The sequence below is a fragment of the Silurus meridionalis genome, chromosome 1, assembly GCF_014805685.1.
Source record: "Silurus meridionalis isolate SWU-2019-XX chromosome 1, ASM1480568v1, whole genome shotgun sequence".
NCBI lineage: Eukaryota > Metazoa > Chordata > Actinopteri > Siluriformes > Siluridae > Silurus > Silurus meridionalis.
The window spans coordinates 18093245-18108632 of NC_060884.1; the positions used below are offsets into that span (position 1 = coordinate 18093245).

Here is a 15388-nt window from a genome sequence, read left to right on the forward strand (position 1 = left end):
ATTTAAAGGCACAAACCTTCCAACTTGGTAGTGACTATGTTTTAAAGAACCTGTTCCATTCCACCAGGATCAGGCAAATTACAACAAAGTTAACATCAGGTTTTCATAATTGAGCTATATGGCTTACAAAAAATACACCATTGTTTCAACCTAATCTTTATCTATTGCATCTGTAGCATATCTGAACAGGGACCATGAACTGGTATTTTTTGTGTCAGTTAGAAAAGAAAACTTGCTTGATGGAAATTTACATATAATAATATTCCAACAATTGTTAGTTCATTAAATCAATGTTTCTTGTCAAAGATGTTAGTTAGGCACCACGTTAGCTTTTAAGTAAATAATTTGTGGTTGTGTGTTAACAACATACGCTTTGCATTTTCTTAGTCTATGCTTGATCACTCATGGATACCACAAAACCTTTCATATTGTACATTACAGTTGATGAATTAAAAAAGTGCTGGAGTATTGATTTAATTGTCTTACACTGTTGACATGAGAAGCACTAACTAGGAAGCTTTTCGTTGTATCCCTTCCTTGCTTTTTGCCGACTTCCTGGAAGAAATGGGGGAAAACACCATGAATAGACAGAAAATGCAATTACCAAATGAGACAACCCACCTTTTTACATGATCTGACACATGACAACATGACACTGAATAAAAAAAAAATTCTTATAATAAATCACATGTTTATCATTTACATTTTAAAGCATTTAATATTAATTGGTTTTATTGCAAGGATTTCATGTTATGATTTTATATTTTTGGTTACTGTAATTTGTTTATTAGGATAGGTGGAACATTTACACTGATTAGCCATAACTTTACCACTGGCAGATTATTTGAATAACATTGATGATCTTGGTGCTTCTTATCAAAGTCTCCTGTTAAGGGGTGGGAAATGTTAGGCAGCAAGTGAACAGTTAGTCCTTGAGTAGAATTAGGCAAGCAAAGGACCTGAGTGATTCAGACAAGAGCCAAATTGTGATGGCTAGGTCAGACCATCTCCAAAATGTTATGCAGTAGTAAGGACAATCAGAACCAGGGTCACTAAGTCCCTAAGGCTCATTGAGGCATGGAGCATGAAGGCAAACAAATCTAACTTGAGATTGTAGCACACATTGCTCACAAAGGTAATCCTGGACAAATGCAGACATCACTGCTTGCCAAAAGAGGCTCCAAAATAAGTATTTTCCGCGAACTGTACCATGGAGAAATGAAAAAAGTGGCCTGATGAATAATGTTTCCTTTTACGATACCAATTCCAAAAATGTTTGTACAATACAATAAAAACAGAATGCAATGAATCACAAATTTTGTAAACCCATTTTATTATATTCACAATAGGACATAGAAAACATACAAAATGTTTGAACTGCATACTGTACCATTTTAAGAAAAGAAAAAGGTAATTTTGAAATTGACTCTCCAAAACTCTCCAAAAAGTTGGAAGAAAGGCAACAAAAGGCTGAAAAAGTAAGTGAAACAAACAAGGAAAAGATAAAAGAACATTTTGCAACTAATTAGGTTATTTTGCAACAGGTCAGTAACATGATCGGGTATAAAAAGACCATTTTAGAATGTGTAAAGAATGTACAGGTTCACTAATTTGTGAAAAGATGCATCTACAAATGTTCCTCAACATAAAATTGCAAAGACTTTAAATATATTAGATTAGAATTAGATTAGATTAAACTTTATTGTCATTGTGCAAGGTGCATGTACAGTGCAATAAAATGCAGATCATTTCATATCATTATCTACAGTACATAATATCAATAAAAGATTCACAGAATCTGGGGAAATCTCTGTGTGCAATATTGGGTGTCCATGATCTTCAGACCTTCAGATGGCACTGCATTAAACACTCTTCGTCTTGTCTGGGTCAAAGATCGTGAAATGGTCTGTGGTAATGTGGAAAACAGTTCTGTTGTCCTTGGAATCAAAATTTAACTTAATAAATAATCAACCATGTGTGCAGCGTCCTCCGGACAAAAGAGGAGAGGGATCTTCTGGCTTGTTATTAGCACTCAGTTCAAAAGGCTGCATCTATGATGGTATGGGGTTGCTTTAGTCTTGATGGAATGAGCCATTTGCCCATCTGGAAAGGCACCATCAATGCTGAAAGATATATCCAGGTTTTAGAGCAGCATATGCTTCCACATCCTGACATATTTTTTAAGCAAGGCCTTGCATATTTCAGCAGGACAATGCTAAACCGCATACTGCATCTGTGACAACAGCATGGCTTCATAGCAGTTTGTCTTTCACCAACTTAAAATATTTGCTGCATCTTAAAATGAAAAATACGCCAAAGACTGTTAGACTGTGGTAAACATCGGCCTATCCCAACTTTTTAAGATGTGTTGCTCCCATCAATTTCCAAATTTAATATATTTTCTATGTTCTGTTGTGCATAAAATATAGGTTGATGAGATTTGCAAATCATTGCAACCTGTTTTTATTTAAATTTTACACAGCATCCCAGCTTTTTTGGAATTGGGGCTGTTCATCATTGGGATGGTTTGTACATGGCTTACCTTGGAAAAAAAAGGCACCAATATGCATAATGAGAAGAAGGCGAGTCGTTGTGCATTTTGCTGCTCTGGGCAATGTTCTGCTGGACAACACACATACACCACCTACCTGAGCATTGCTGCAGACCAAGTACATCCCTTCATGGCAAAATGATTCGCTAAAATCAGTGGTGAGGACCTGAAAACATTGGTCAGGAATGGTTTGAGGAAAACCACAAAGAGGTGTTGACTTTGCCTGAAACTTTTCCAGATCTCAATCCTATCAAACATCTGTGTGATGTGCTAGACAATCAAGTCCGATCCACTGAAACCCAAACTCACAACTAATGGGACTAAGAATCTGGGTATATCGGTAGGAGAATGCTGAGAATGGAAACGCCAGGAAGGAGGAAAAGAGGAAGGCCAAGGAGGAGGTTTATGGATGTGGTGAGGGAAGACATGGAGGAAGTTGTTTTGAAAGAGGCAGATGTCGAGGACAGAGTAGTGTGAAGACGGATGATCTGCTCTGACGACCCCTAACAGCAGCAGCCGAAAGAAGAAGTTAAAACATGTTTATACCTAACATCCACAAGATTTATTTTGGAAGAGACTTATTGAATGAAATTAGAGCTTGGCTTTGCTGCTAGATCAGAAAACTGCCAGTTGTCTCCTACACTGTGGATGCCAAAAAGAAGAACAGCTTGGACTGTCCCATATGTTTCTGTTACATGTTTTCTCAAAGTCCACAAGCCCTTAGGGCATGATGAGATATATACTGTGTGCGTGTGTGTGTGTGTGTGTGTGTGTGTGTATTTCTGTGTAGATTTAAAGGGTGCCTGGGCAGTTTTATTTAAGATACATACAAATTTATTTTACACACACACCCCCCTATTTTAGGTTACTACAATCAGATTTTTCCATTTAACCATTTTTGTAAAAACACTAAAACTTCAATCATTGTAGTTTTGGGCTGTTAACCAGATCCTTTTTTTTTTTTTAGGTCTACTATGATATGGAAGAAGGGTTGTAGAAATATTCAGAAAGTACCCTCACAGCTCAGAGAGATTGCATAAAATGTTCAAGAGCCTGGTAAAAAAAAAATTTTAGGCATGAATATAAAAAGCTTTTAATGTTAATTCCCAGTTGAAGTGTCTCGCTGCAGGCTCTTGAAGGCTTGTATCCAAAGTCCCATATGTCTGTTATTGACTGAGACACACCTGATACCTGACCACATTTTTATTTAAAGGCTGAGGGTTATAATAGTGACTTAGTAATATTACGTTCAGTGAATAATCATCCTTCAACAAATTGACAATTAAGAGCCATAACTGAGTTGGTATTTCCTATTTGTTAAACATATAGAGAATAATTCAGTCCTTTGTATTTAGTTGACTTCTTTTAGATAAAGTACAAGAAATTTTGTTTTAATAAGGCCATCAGTGTGTAAACAAAATGCATATGAGGTCATGGGCAAAGCAATAAAATAAAATTAATGGAAAATTTGTATAAAATACTTTGGTGGTCACTGGAGATTACACTGGGCCAAACAGCAACTGAGTTATAAACAGCATTTTTTACAAAATTAAAAATTTGTAATCCTTGTAAATTACACTTATGTCTGCAAAAACCAAGTGGCGCTTATTAACAGAAAAATATGAATTTCTTTCCTTTTTACAAATGTTCCCAATTTGTTTACTTTAGAGACGTGTATAAAGAGCTGATTTGGAAAATCATTTTTACAAGTGCATTCAATGTGTTTATACACTTAATCACCTTCACTTATTCCCTCTTGAATGCTGTACGCAATCAGATGATTATGTTTCTTTGAGACAGGCATAAATTTGCTTTTAGTTCTCTCTCTCTTTGCTTTTGACTATCGTGTATGCCACACACACACACACACACACACACACACACACACACACACACACACACACAAAACAAACAGCACACAAATGGGCAAGGCTAGGATTTATTTATGATGATGCGAAGAAGGTTACAAACCCATTAAGAGGGTGGCATGTGTGATTCATGTGGGGTGTGTTCATACATAGCAAACACATAATTAATATATATTAACCATCTAATCAAGTTTCTCGCTTAAATTGCAGTTAACTGGATTAAATGAAACCAGTAGCCAGCAGAAAACATTTTGTTTTCAATAATACTTAAGATAGTTAAGAACTGAGCCAAAGGGTCAAATTTGTTACAGTGGTGAATATTGTGACATTATTCAGCTTATTATATTTACTATATAATTGAGTCTATTTGATCAGTCACTTGCATTTGACAGGTTTCGACCAAAATCTAGTTTTTCTGTTGGTGTGAATTTCAGAAATGAACATTTTATCATAGAACACCTTATTATTAAACCAAACGAGTTAACAATAAAACACCTCATACAAAAAAAGTGCTTTGTGATGAATCCATAAAACTCTCACACACATCACTTCACATGTCATTTCCTGTAACGTTGACTTGTTTTTGCACATGACCTCTTCAAAAATGAAGTGAATCAACTGACCTGTGTTTTTATATGTGGATTGCATAATCTGTTCCTATAAAATTGCTGTAAAAGTAAACGTGTTAAGGAGGTTTTTGTTATACTGGTACTTGGAAGTGGCACACACATGCATGCACACATTATAATTCTTGAGTCTTTGTAACTTGAGTGTCCTCTGAATAAGACATGATGAATCAGTCAGTATTAATAGCTCTTGAGACAATGAAATACATTCAGTGGCTGCGCAGGTACCTTTAACTCTCAACGGAAGCCTCACAGTTTCTTTCCAGTGGTAACTGTCACAGAAAGGTGGCCTGCTGAGAGACCCTGCCTCTGTCTGCTAGGATTTACTCAGCGGGAGGTTTAGGAGATGATTTTTTGCAGGGGCAGGCAGACCAGAGAGGGGTGCATCGTAAGAAGGGGTTTAACAAGAAAGACTATTGTGAAAGAAAGCTTCTTCGAGAGCATTCTCTTTTTTTTTCATCGGCTGACTGTAAATCCCATTTCAGTAAAATCAATGAGAAAATGAAGAAATACAGAAGGTATACATTGTTTACCAGTCAAAAAAGATCAATGCTCATGATATCTTCTTTTTTATTATTTTTTACTTTTGCATTTGCACTTTCATATGAGCATATACAGTAGACCATTGCAAATACATTAAGAATTACAAATATGATTGTTAATAAATGTAATAATATTGTAATAGAAAATATCTTTGAAACTATTTGATATTATTAGCACATCCATTGAACTTAATAGGCCAAATATTTATTTAAATTAGCTAAAATAGAGATAAACAATAGCTTATGGCCTTATTGCAGATAGACAATATTGCCTAAATGAAAGCTGGCACTGTAATTTCCTGTTAGACCATGGTGCAAGGAATTTGACTGAGTGTTTTTGAGGCTGTCAGGGATTTAGGTGTTCCAAGGTATAGCAAACGATCGATAGCTCATCTTTGCCTCTTAAAGAGCAGGAAGCCCACTGTTTAATGGGAATCTGAGTTTAGGGGCTTAAAGTTACTATGGTGACTTAAAGTAAGATTTTGAGATGTTTGTGGGAGAATAATTCAGGATTTTTTTTACAACCTAATACGATATATCCGACTCATTATTTCTTATCCAGTTGAACTTCCTCTTTCTCAGTATGGCAGAACGGAGGTAATTGACAACACGCTGAATCCAGACTTCGTGCGGAAATTTGTTCTGGATTTCTTCTTTGAGGAGAAGCAGAATCTTCGGTTTGATGTGTAAGTACAGATTTATGTCTCTTCTGTATGATAAGTAGTTTTGTATAGCTATTTTATGTCATTGATACACATATAATCATAGTCAGTAAAAACAGTAGTTTTTAATCCAATACATTATTCTTAAAAAGACTCAGTTTGAAACATCAGATCCCGTGTCTTCTCCACTTTCTCTTTCTCTCTCTCTCTCTCTCTCTCTCTCTCTCTCTCTCTCTCTCTCTCTCTCTCTCTCTCTCTCTCTCTCTCTCTATCTATCTCTTTGTCCATCTCACCTTCTGGACACCATGGAGAGGTGATCGATGTCCTCTGTAGGGGATTGGGGGAGTGCTCAGGGTAGATCAGGTGCAGCCTGCAGCAAACCCTCACTCAGAGCATTCACATGGATCAGAACTTGACAGCCTTCCAAATTCACCAACAAACAATATCTGCATTGCTGGACAGAAAATTGCTTTACTTCTTTGATAATCATTTATTCCTCTGTGAAGCTTCTCATATGATTTTCATTTTAACGTTATCCGTCTTTATTACCACCTGCCTGTAATATACTTATACCACAATATTAATTTATTTTTAGAATTGCCTGTTTTATCTACTTCATGCAATAGCTGGATGTACAGTTCTCCTTATGTTTTACTACCCCCTCCATCCTGTTTCAGTCTCACCACCACCTTCATGTGCTTTTTCTTTTTGTAATAATCAATAGCAGCTCCAACACAGCTTTCCTCTACTCAAGGGGAAGGCACTGTTTATAGGCCATGTGGAAAGTTGTTTTTTGTAAGAGATAAAGTCTGTTTAACCCTTTTCCTGCAGTGTCCATACTTATGGACAATCAGTTTAATGTATTGTAGTATATTAATTGTACATACAATATTATATACTGTTTGCCTTTACAAATGAGGCATGTCTCCGAAATGTTTTTAAACTAGCTTTTTACACAAAAGATTAAATTAAGTATTTTCTTAATATTCTAATGACTCAAAAGAAGACTGTACCTTTTGGATGTTGAAGTGTTGGATCTGTGTTTCTACACTTTTCAAAAATTCATTTAAAATGTGTTATTTTGGTATTTATTTTATATATATATATATATATATATATATATATATATATATATATATATATATATATATATATTTTTTTAATTTTAAATATAAATAATTATCAGTTTGATAATTATTTATAGATGAAAGGGTTTCACATCATATGAACATTATTTCATTACACTATTCCATTAATCCATGAGTTTATGTGTCATAGTTTGTTTGGAAGGATGCCCACATACCTGGCCTTGTGAAGGGGTCAGCAGAGAGCTGAAGTCCCCAGCCATCTGGATGTCAATAAACAGATGGAGCATGGCATCATCTGTCTTTTTAACCATGTGTGTAGGGGGTCTTGTGTTTGTGTGAGTGCGAAGAGAGAGAGAGAGCTTTAAGGGAAGCGGGGTCTGTAAGATCTTTGTCACATTCAACATGTGCTGTTATGAAAAGCCTTTGTTTAAAGGCTCCACAGAATTTGTTTTCAACCAAATGATCTTTATTAGTGTTCTGTAGGATTCTCAGCGTTTTTGTCAGGTTGTTTCATTATAAATAATTACAACATATACTGCATTTAATACATATATTTTATTATTAAAGTTTAGTATTATTATTATATCAGTACAGTTAAACTTTGTGGTGAATTTACTGTAAATCAAGTCCTGACTAGTGGGGACTGTGGAGTCATTATGTTTGGTGAGCCCCCGTAGTGTAATGTTGATGCTAAGCTAATCCCCACTGAAAATCATTAGGGGTTGAATTATTGATAACTCATATGTTTACTGTGTCCTTCTCTAAAATGCTCTACGCTAGCATTGTCAGTCTCCTCATACTTCACATCTTTGTTGGTGAATATCATTAACATCATGTACATCTGCGCTTGTTTAATATGGATGATCCTATGTCCAGTTTACCATCTGATTCTCATACACACACTCACACACACACACACACACACACACACACACACACACACACACACACCTTTATTTTAGATTTAGTCCCTCTTTTTTGCTATAATAACCTTCATATGTTTTAGAGACAATGGCATTGAGTAAAAGACAGGAGGTGGAGCTGGAGGTAGCAGAGCTGAAGAGGCTGAGATTTTCATTGGGAGTGACGAGGATGGACAGGATTAGAAACGAGTTTATTAGAGAGACCGCACATGTAGGACGTTTTGGGGACAAAGTAAAAGAGGCCCGATTAACATGGTTGGGACATGGTTTATATCGATAGGATGCTTATAATGCTGAGGATGGAGCCACCAGGAATTAGGAAATGCCAAGGAGGAGGTTTATGAATGTGGTGAGGGAAGACATGCATGTAGTTGTATGTGTAACAGCGAGGGCCAAGAAGATATGGCTTAATTCTGACTTTTCCTCTTGCTTGAGGTTTTTTTTCTCAAAATTCTGATATTATTTCTTGCAATTACGATTTTATTTCTCACAGTTCCTTTTTTTAGCCAGTTGGGCAGCATCACCCCATCTGTAGTGCCAGAAAGCTTTACACATGAAAATAAAATAGTCTACAATCAATAGAATCACATGATATCAAACTAAGCCTCCGATCCCTGGAGAGAACTCTGTCTAACAATCAGCTCTGGAGGAGACAGAACAAGACAGATGAAGCAGAGGACCCTTGTTCATACACCAACAGCTTTAAACTTCAGGCCGACAACATGGTTACTGGTGGATGTACCAGAAATGTTGCATGTCTATGAGAAATAAAGTCAGAATTGCGAGGAAAAAGGATAAAACAATTAAAGTACAATTCCATCGATTAATTGTGTAATAAGAAGTACTTTTTAAAAAAATAAAGAGCAATACTAAATATACAAGAGAGAAAATAAGACGGGTCTCTTAAAATTTATTTTCTTTTTAGAAAAATATACATTTTTATTGCTGAAATTGCATACAAGAATATCTGTGAAATATTTAACACATTTAGTGCATTTAACTGCCAGCAAATGCAAATACTGATTAAATATTTAAATATAAAAAATATATATAAAAATCTATTTAAGATTTAAAGCACTGTACAGTGTTTTCCTTATGTTTTAGTTTAAAATGATCCCAAACTTTCTGTCATTTTCTTTGGTCGGAATCTTCTCCTCTCCCCTCTCTGTTTCCTCCATGTTCCTCAATTTCTTTATTCTGCAGCATCTTCTAAGTTACCTGTCCATCTCGGTCCAGAGTTTAGTGGGTGGGGCGTCAGTAGTAATGGTTTTTTTAAATGGACTAAACAAAGCATCAAGGCAAATAGTTTACTCGAAGGAATCATTTCGGCCCTAATACAGTCTAGCTGCTAGAGATAACGTCATGGCTTGGGCTCGCATGCTGCTTCTGGAATGGGTTTACAAATCTTTATGAATGACGGAACTCATGATGGTAGCAGCTGAGTAATTTCAGAATTCTTCAGAAACATTCTGAGTGCCAACTTACAAAGAAATGCATCCAATCTAATTTGGAGGAACTTCATTGTGCAGCAAGACAATGAGCCAGAACACACTGCCAACTCAATAAAAGACTTCATCAGAAGGAAAAAAGTGAAAGGTTTTAGACACAAAGTCAATTACCAGACCTTTACCAAGTTAATCTTTTGCTAGCCAGAAATGTTGTACATGACCTGAAGGCTCAAATGTCTTTAATGTATAGGGTGAAAAAAGCGTTCGCTTTGCCAGTCGAATATTTTCAGTGGGGACTGTATATATATATTTTTTTAAAAAGTACATGTGAAACGGCCAATCTTCAAATTTGGACTTCTGTTTGAGAATGGCTGTTGCATTGTTCACATGGCTGTGAAATTGTTAGCATTTCAGTTACACTGTTCAGGCACCCTTCCTGAATATTTTTTAAATAGAAGCTGCAGGTGCAGTTTTGTAAAAAAAAAAAAAAAAAAAAGCAGTTAGAAAAAACCCATAGACAATCCTGTGTAGGGAGCACCAAAATACCGCCAGTGTAGAAGCACAAAATACCCCCATAGAAATCCCCCCTATTTAAAATAAGGTGTTTATGCATGTGTCGGAGGGGTGGTGTGCATTTGTGCATAACTGTATGCGTGTGTTTATGTTTGTTTGAACCCATTTTTCAAGCTGTTTTGTAGTATGATAGTACCTACTTCTTCAAATATTCTTTTACTAAATGAATTATTTCGAAAGTAGTAGGTTATGTTTTTACGTTAAATGTATTTGATTCACTTTTAACATAATATATCTAAAATACCAGTTTATATTGGTAGATAAGACAGATACAAAATAATAAAATTTATTGCCTGGTGAAAACGAACAGAACTGTTGAAAAGATGAGATATTATTGCATGGCCTTTATTGTGGTTATTCTTAGCAACCTGTCTATTTCTGTAAGCATGAAAAGACACATTACAGGTATGCCATTACCAGTCACTGGATTGCTATTCACATGCATGGCTGGTGTGCTGAGATTTGCATAGATTAGTGTGTGTGGTAAAATATGCATGAAATGTATTCACATCAAGCTAATAAAGTAAAGGAAAATAGCAATAATAATGTTACTCCTGTGTTTCTGTGATTTTTTTTATTTAGGTAATTGCGCTAAGTGCTTTGTAATGTTGCACTGTATGTGATATATATATTTTTTTTCTTATAGTAATAACTGCAGTTTAAGGCCCGTAAAGTGGTGCTTAAAGATTTTTGCATCTTATTCATCATTCGTCTTTTGAACCAGAGAGAGAGAGAGAGTCTGTTGCATATTCTTGCATTTAACATGCCCTGCCATTTATCTATAAGAGACCAATAGAGCTTATTTTTTTCTTTGTGAAATATTCATATTTTATTTTAGCAAGTAGCACTTACTGCTTATGGTTCACACTGTAGTCCATAATTGAGTTTCAGTGATTAGCACCTATATTATATTATGTATCATGGTAAATTAAGAGCCATTTGATTGGCACAGATACAGATAACATTATCCATATGACATTTCACACTTTCCCTCATGTTAAATGAGGGAAAGTTTCATGTATTTTGAACGAATTCTCAATTGCTCCATCATTTATAATGAACACCATAATGAACACTCATCCCTACTGATCTCTCACTTTCAACTAGAAGTTTTTCCTCTCAGTTTCTTCCAAAGGTCATATCAAAGCAATATTTCAGTCTTCCAATCAGGCGTGTGGAGATAAGGGTGCTATCCGACAGTGTGCTGCAATAACAGGTCAGAGAGAAAGCGAGGCAGTTTCATCTTATAAAAAATATGATGCACTGACTCCATGCTGGGAGGACACCAGTTCTAATAATGGGCACTTGCACTGACAAAGCGATGAGAGACATTTAGAAAAAATGGTGTTCTTATCATTTTGATTCAAGAAATTGCATAAAGAACCATTAATATTTCCATAAATACATTTGACCAAAAAAAATCCCAATTGCAAAAGTAGCTGTAATGTAATATCTCCTGCTTTTTGTAACAGTGCTTTAAACTGGAATGGAGAAACACAATTTGTCACATGCTGTAGCTTATTTAAAGTGATTGTTCTCCCGTGTGCAACAGGACATTTTAATGGAGGCATTTTGTCAAAGTTGCAATGCTCATCTCGGCTATATTCTTTCCTCATTGTATGTAAATGTGCACCACTACATTTCTCGCAGTGAGTTTAGCGTTCCTGTGCAATAAAATCTCATTTCAGCACCGCTCGCGGGCCTGCACGCTGTGCCATAATTTCCTTTTGATACCGGCACACATCAGGAGAGCTCTCATTGGCTGAATGGAACTGTTTTTAAGCTGAAGATTGAAAAAAGGATGGGGGTGGAAAAACAGAGAAGGAAATAAAGCACCTGGATGAAAATAGACAGTGTGGCTTACGTACTATAACAGAGACAACACTTTAGTGTAGAGTTCAGTTTCTAAAATTTGTAGGGACAAAAAAGGTAAAAATGCTCTTGAATATTCATGCTTTCTCTTTGTACCATAGAGTAAATTCGTGAACCGCTACTTACACATTACACATTCAGGCCAAGTCCTTTATAATCCCTGCAGATTTTAGGAACTACTGTGTCAGTAATGTGGTGTATGTCTTAGCCATCCATCATGTCCCTTGGGGATCTGGAGCTGTCACACTACTCACTGCATCTTAGCCTAGAGGAGCTTTCACATGTCCATCAGCACACCCTGACCATAGAGACAGAAACACCGACAGAACGAAAAAGTGAATTTAAATGCAGGAAGACACCTCTGGACCAGGGGAGCCTTCTCTTTTCCTAAAACGGATTAAGGGTCTGCATGTACTTGTTCACAACAGATGAGATAAGAGAGAGCAAATACTGAGTAGGAAAAAGGCAAAAAGATATTCTATCTATCTATCTATCTATCTATCTATCTATCTATCTATCTATCTATCTATCTATCTATCTATCTATCTATCTATCTATCTATCTATCTATCTATCTATCTATCTATCTATCTATCTATCTATCTATCTATCTATCTATCTATCTATCTATCATCCAGCAAACCAGCCAGCCATTAATCCATCTTTCCATCCATTCATCAGTCCATTCACCCATACAGTATGTATATATGAACACAGTTTTTTTGTGTCTTAATGTCGACACTTTTTTTTCACATTTTGTTCCAGGTACAATGTGGACACAAGAAGTTCAAACATCTCCAAACACGTAAGCTCATTTCTTCTTGCTTTGCTATTTAGGTTTGGATCAATATCTGTCGTTTCTGACTTTAGTCAAAACAACAAGGTGTAAGCATCACTCTTTCTGACAGATGACCTGCTTCTGATTTATTTTTCTGTCCCAGATATTTATTTGACATCCTTCTCTCTTTTGATCTGCACCCATCCCTTCCCCCAACCCCCCCTCCCCCTTGCCTTTCGTTACGGATGAGCAGAAAGTAAGTAGTCCTACAAAAACAGCTACATTGGGTATATCAGATTAATCAAAGCAAAAGTACAGAAATAACATGACACTCCTGGGATTTCCATTTCTGAACATAGAGTTAATTAGCCTGAGAAATTCATTAAAGCGCTCATCTGAAATGCTGAAAACTCAGCCAAGTAAATATGAAAAGGGCTCAAATTATTAGTGTGTGGTGTATAACTGGTAAAATTAATGTTAAAATAACTTTCATGGCCTAATGTAGCTAATCCTGATACATTAGTGCCAAAACTCCTGCACTCAGTTAACTTGCACAGTGTTTATTCGTGTTCAGGTGCATTGCTATAAACACTACAGGCGTTAAGTGCAACATTAATACTTACTGCAATGTATATGTCCATGAGATGAAACGGCTCAAAGTAGTGTTACGAGATGTGATCTTCAACACACACGATACTGAAACATAGTTTCACATTTTTTCCCCCAAACATGAGCTTCTTGTACTGCTGCAATGTAATCACCAAGGTAATTAAGGTTTTGTAGTTGTTATGTACATTCATTTTAAACACAATCATATTTATTGGATATAAAACACATTAGGGAATACAGTTATGGGAAAATAATTAACAGCAAAGTGGTGTCCTGCGTCTCCACATGATGTGCCATTAAATATTACCACAATAAAGTTGATTACTTTCCAATGACAAAACATTACAGAAATATTTCAGTTCTCAACATTTTCAATGTCAACAATTATATAATGTTTAAAAATGAACTATAATGAACTGTTTTTGCGTAGTTTGGAGGACTTTATCAACATTATTAAATGAGAAACCAAAAGCCCAAATCTCATCATTATATAAAAATTCCAGATTAGTGATAATGATGTGGATGACTGAAACTCTTTACAGAGGAAAGCATATATAATTTTGTTGGAAGAATGATACATAATTTGACTGGGTGAAATACAGTAGTATAATAATATACAGCTTATCATGATGCAATTCTCTCGCTTCGACAGTCCCATCAATTACCTTTTTAGTCTCTTTTCCTGTTTTGCTTATTTGTATACAGCACTGCGCATAGCCTCAGGCACCCTAATGTTTCTAAATACAAATTTTGTTGTAGATGTCTATTTTGTGGTTTCTGCATTATTGAGTCAGTTTAAAAAACACTTTAGATTTCCCAAAATTTTCAACATAAAATCTAATGTTACAGAAATGTCAGAGAACAATGTAACATATTACATAATACACCACTTTTCAGACAAAAAATAATAATGAAATCTCTCAGGGATTATGTGCAGAAATGGAAGGCGAGTGTGACAGTCAGCGCCTCCAGAAGAACTGTGGCAGATTTTCACCAAGATATCAGAAAAACTTACTGATGTACTAATTGTACTGATGCATTTTTTTTTATAAAGCAAAGGGTTGTCAAACACAAAATGTACTTTATTTAGATTATTACTGCTTACTGCTCTTATTAGATTTTATAATAGGTAATGTTTAATTTACATTCCTGAAGGCTTTATTGGTTTACAGTGTTTCTTTACATGTACAAGGCTTTGTACTGTAAAATACCTTTGTGCAATACTGCACGCTCCATTGCTCATAAGAGCTCTATACCCAGTTAATATGTCTCTCTGGTTTTAGGATTTCCTGGGCCAGACATTTTGCACACTTGGAGAGATTATTGGATCTGCAGGCAGTCGCCTAGAGAGAACGCTATCGTGAGTCCGGTTTTTGTGATTCATTATATTCATTAACCCTGAATTATTAAGGCACATCCTTATTATTAAAATCAGAATTACTATAATTTGGTTAAGTCATTGTGGATCAGTTTTCAGTGAGTCAGTTCTTATGTTTACTTTAAAACCTGGGACCTTCGTCCCTCACAACAGTTCTTTCTTATTATTTCTCAATAAGTCTACACAAACCTATGGTGTCTAATAAGCTTCAATCCTTTAGGTATGCTATCTCATAAAAAATACTGACGCATTTAAACATGCACGTAACGTATCTGTGTTTCAAAATATGCAAAATGTTACACAGCCATAGCTGATGAGTTATTTTTCTCCCATGACTCTGGATTACTAGCAAAAATGCTTTGATTGCTTTTACCTTTTTAAAGGTTTCCATATGCACATGTCTCTGTACCAGTGTGTTAAAGCCATGTCTTTCGGATTTATTTAGCTTGGGGTTCCATATAATCTTTATGA

General features: G+C 35.7%; 1 protein-coding gene across 5 annotated transcripts in view; it reads left to right on the forward strand.

Annotated features, from left to right (window-relative positions):
- Positions 1 to 15388, forward strand: part of LOC124391659 (copine-9-like) — an 88159-nt gene that overhangs the window by 25112 nt on the left and 47659 nt on the right. For 4 of the 5 annotated variants that reach the window (XM_046858369.1, XM_046858386.1, XM_046858377.1 and 1 more), the window contains exons 4-7: positions 6170 to 6273; positions 12918 to 12957; positions 13184 to 13186; positions 14823 to 14899. In XM_046858369.1, coding sequence (XP_046714325.1) covers positions 6170 to 6273; positions 12918 to 12957; positions 13184 to 13186; positions 14823 to 14899 — 224 coding nt within the window. Of the gene's footprint in view, positions 1 to 6149; positions 6274 to 12917; positions 12958 to 13183; positions 13187 to 14822; positions 14900 to 15388 lie in introns of all 5 variants that reach the window. The other variant, XM_046858397.1, reaches the window with a different exon arrangement.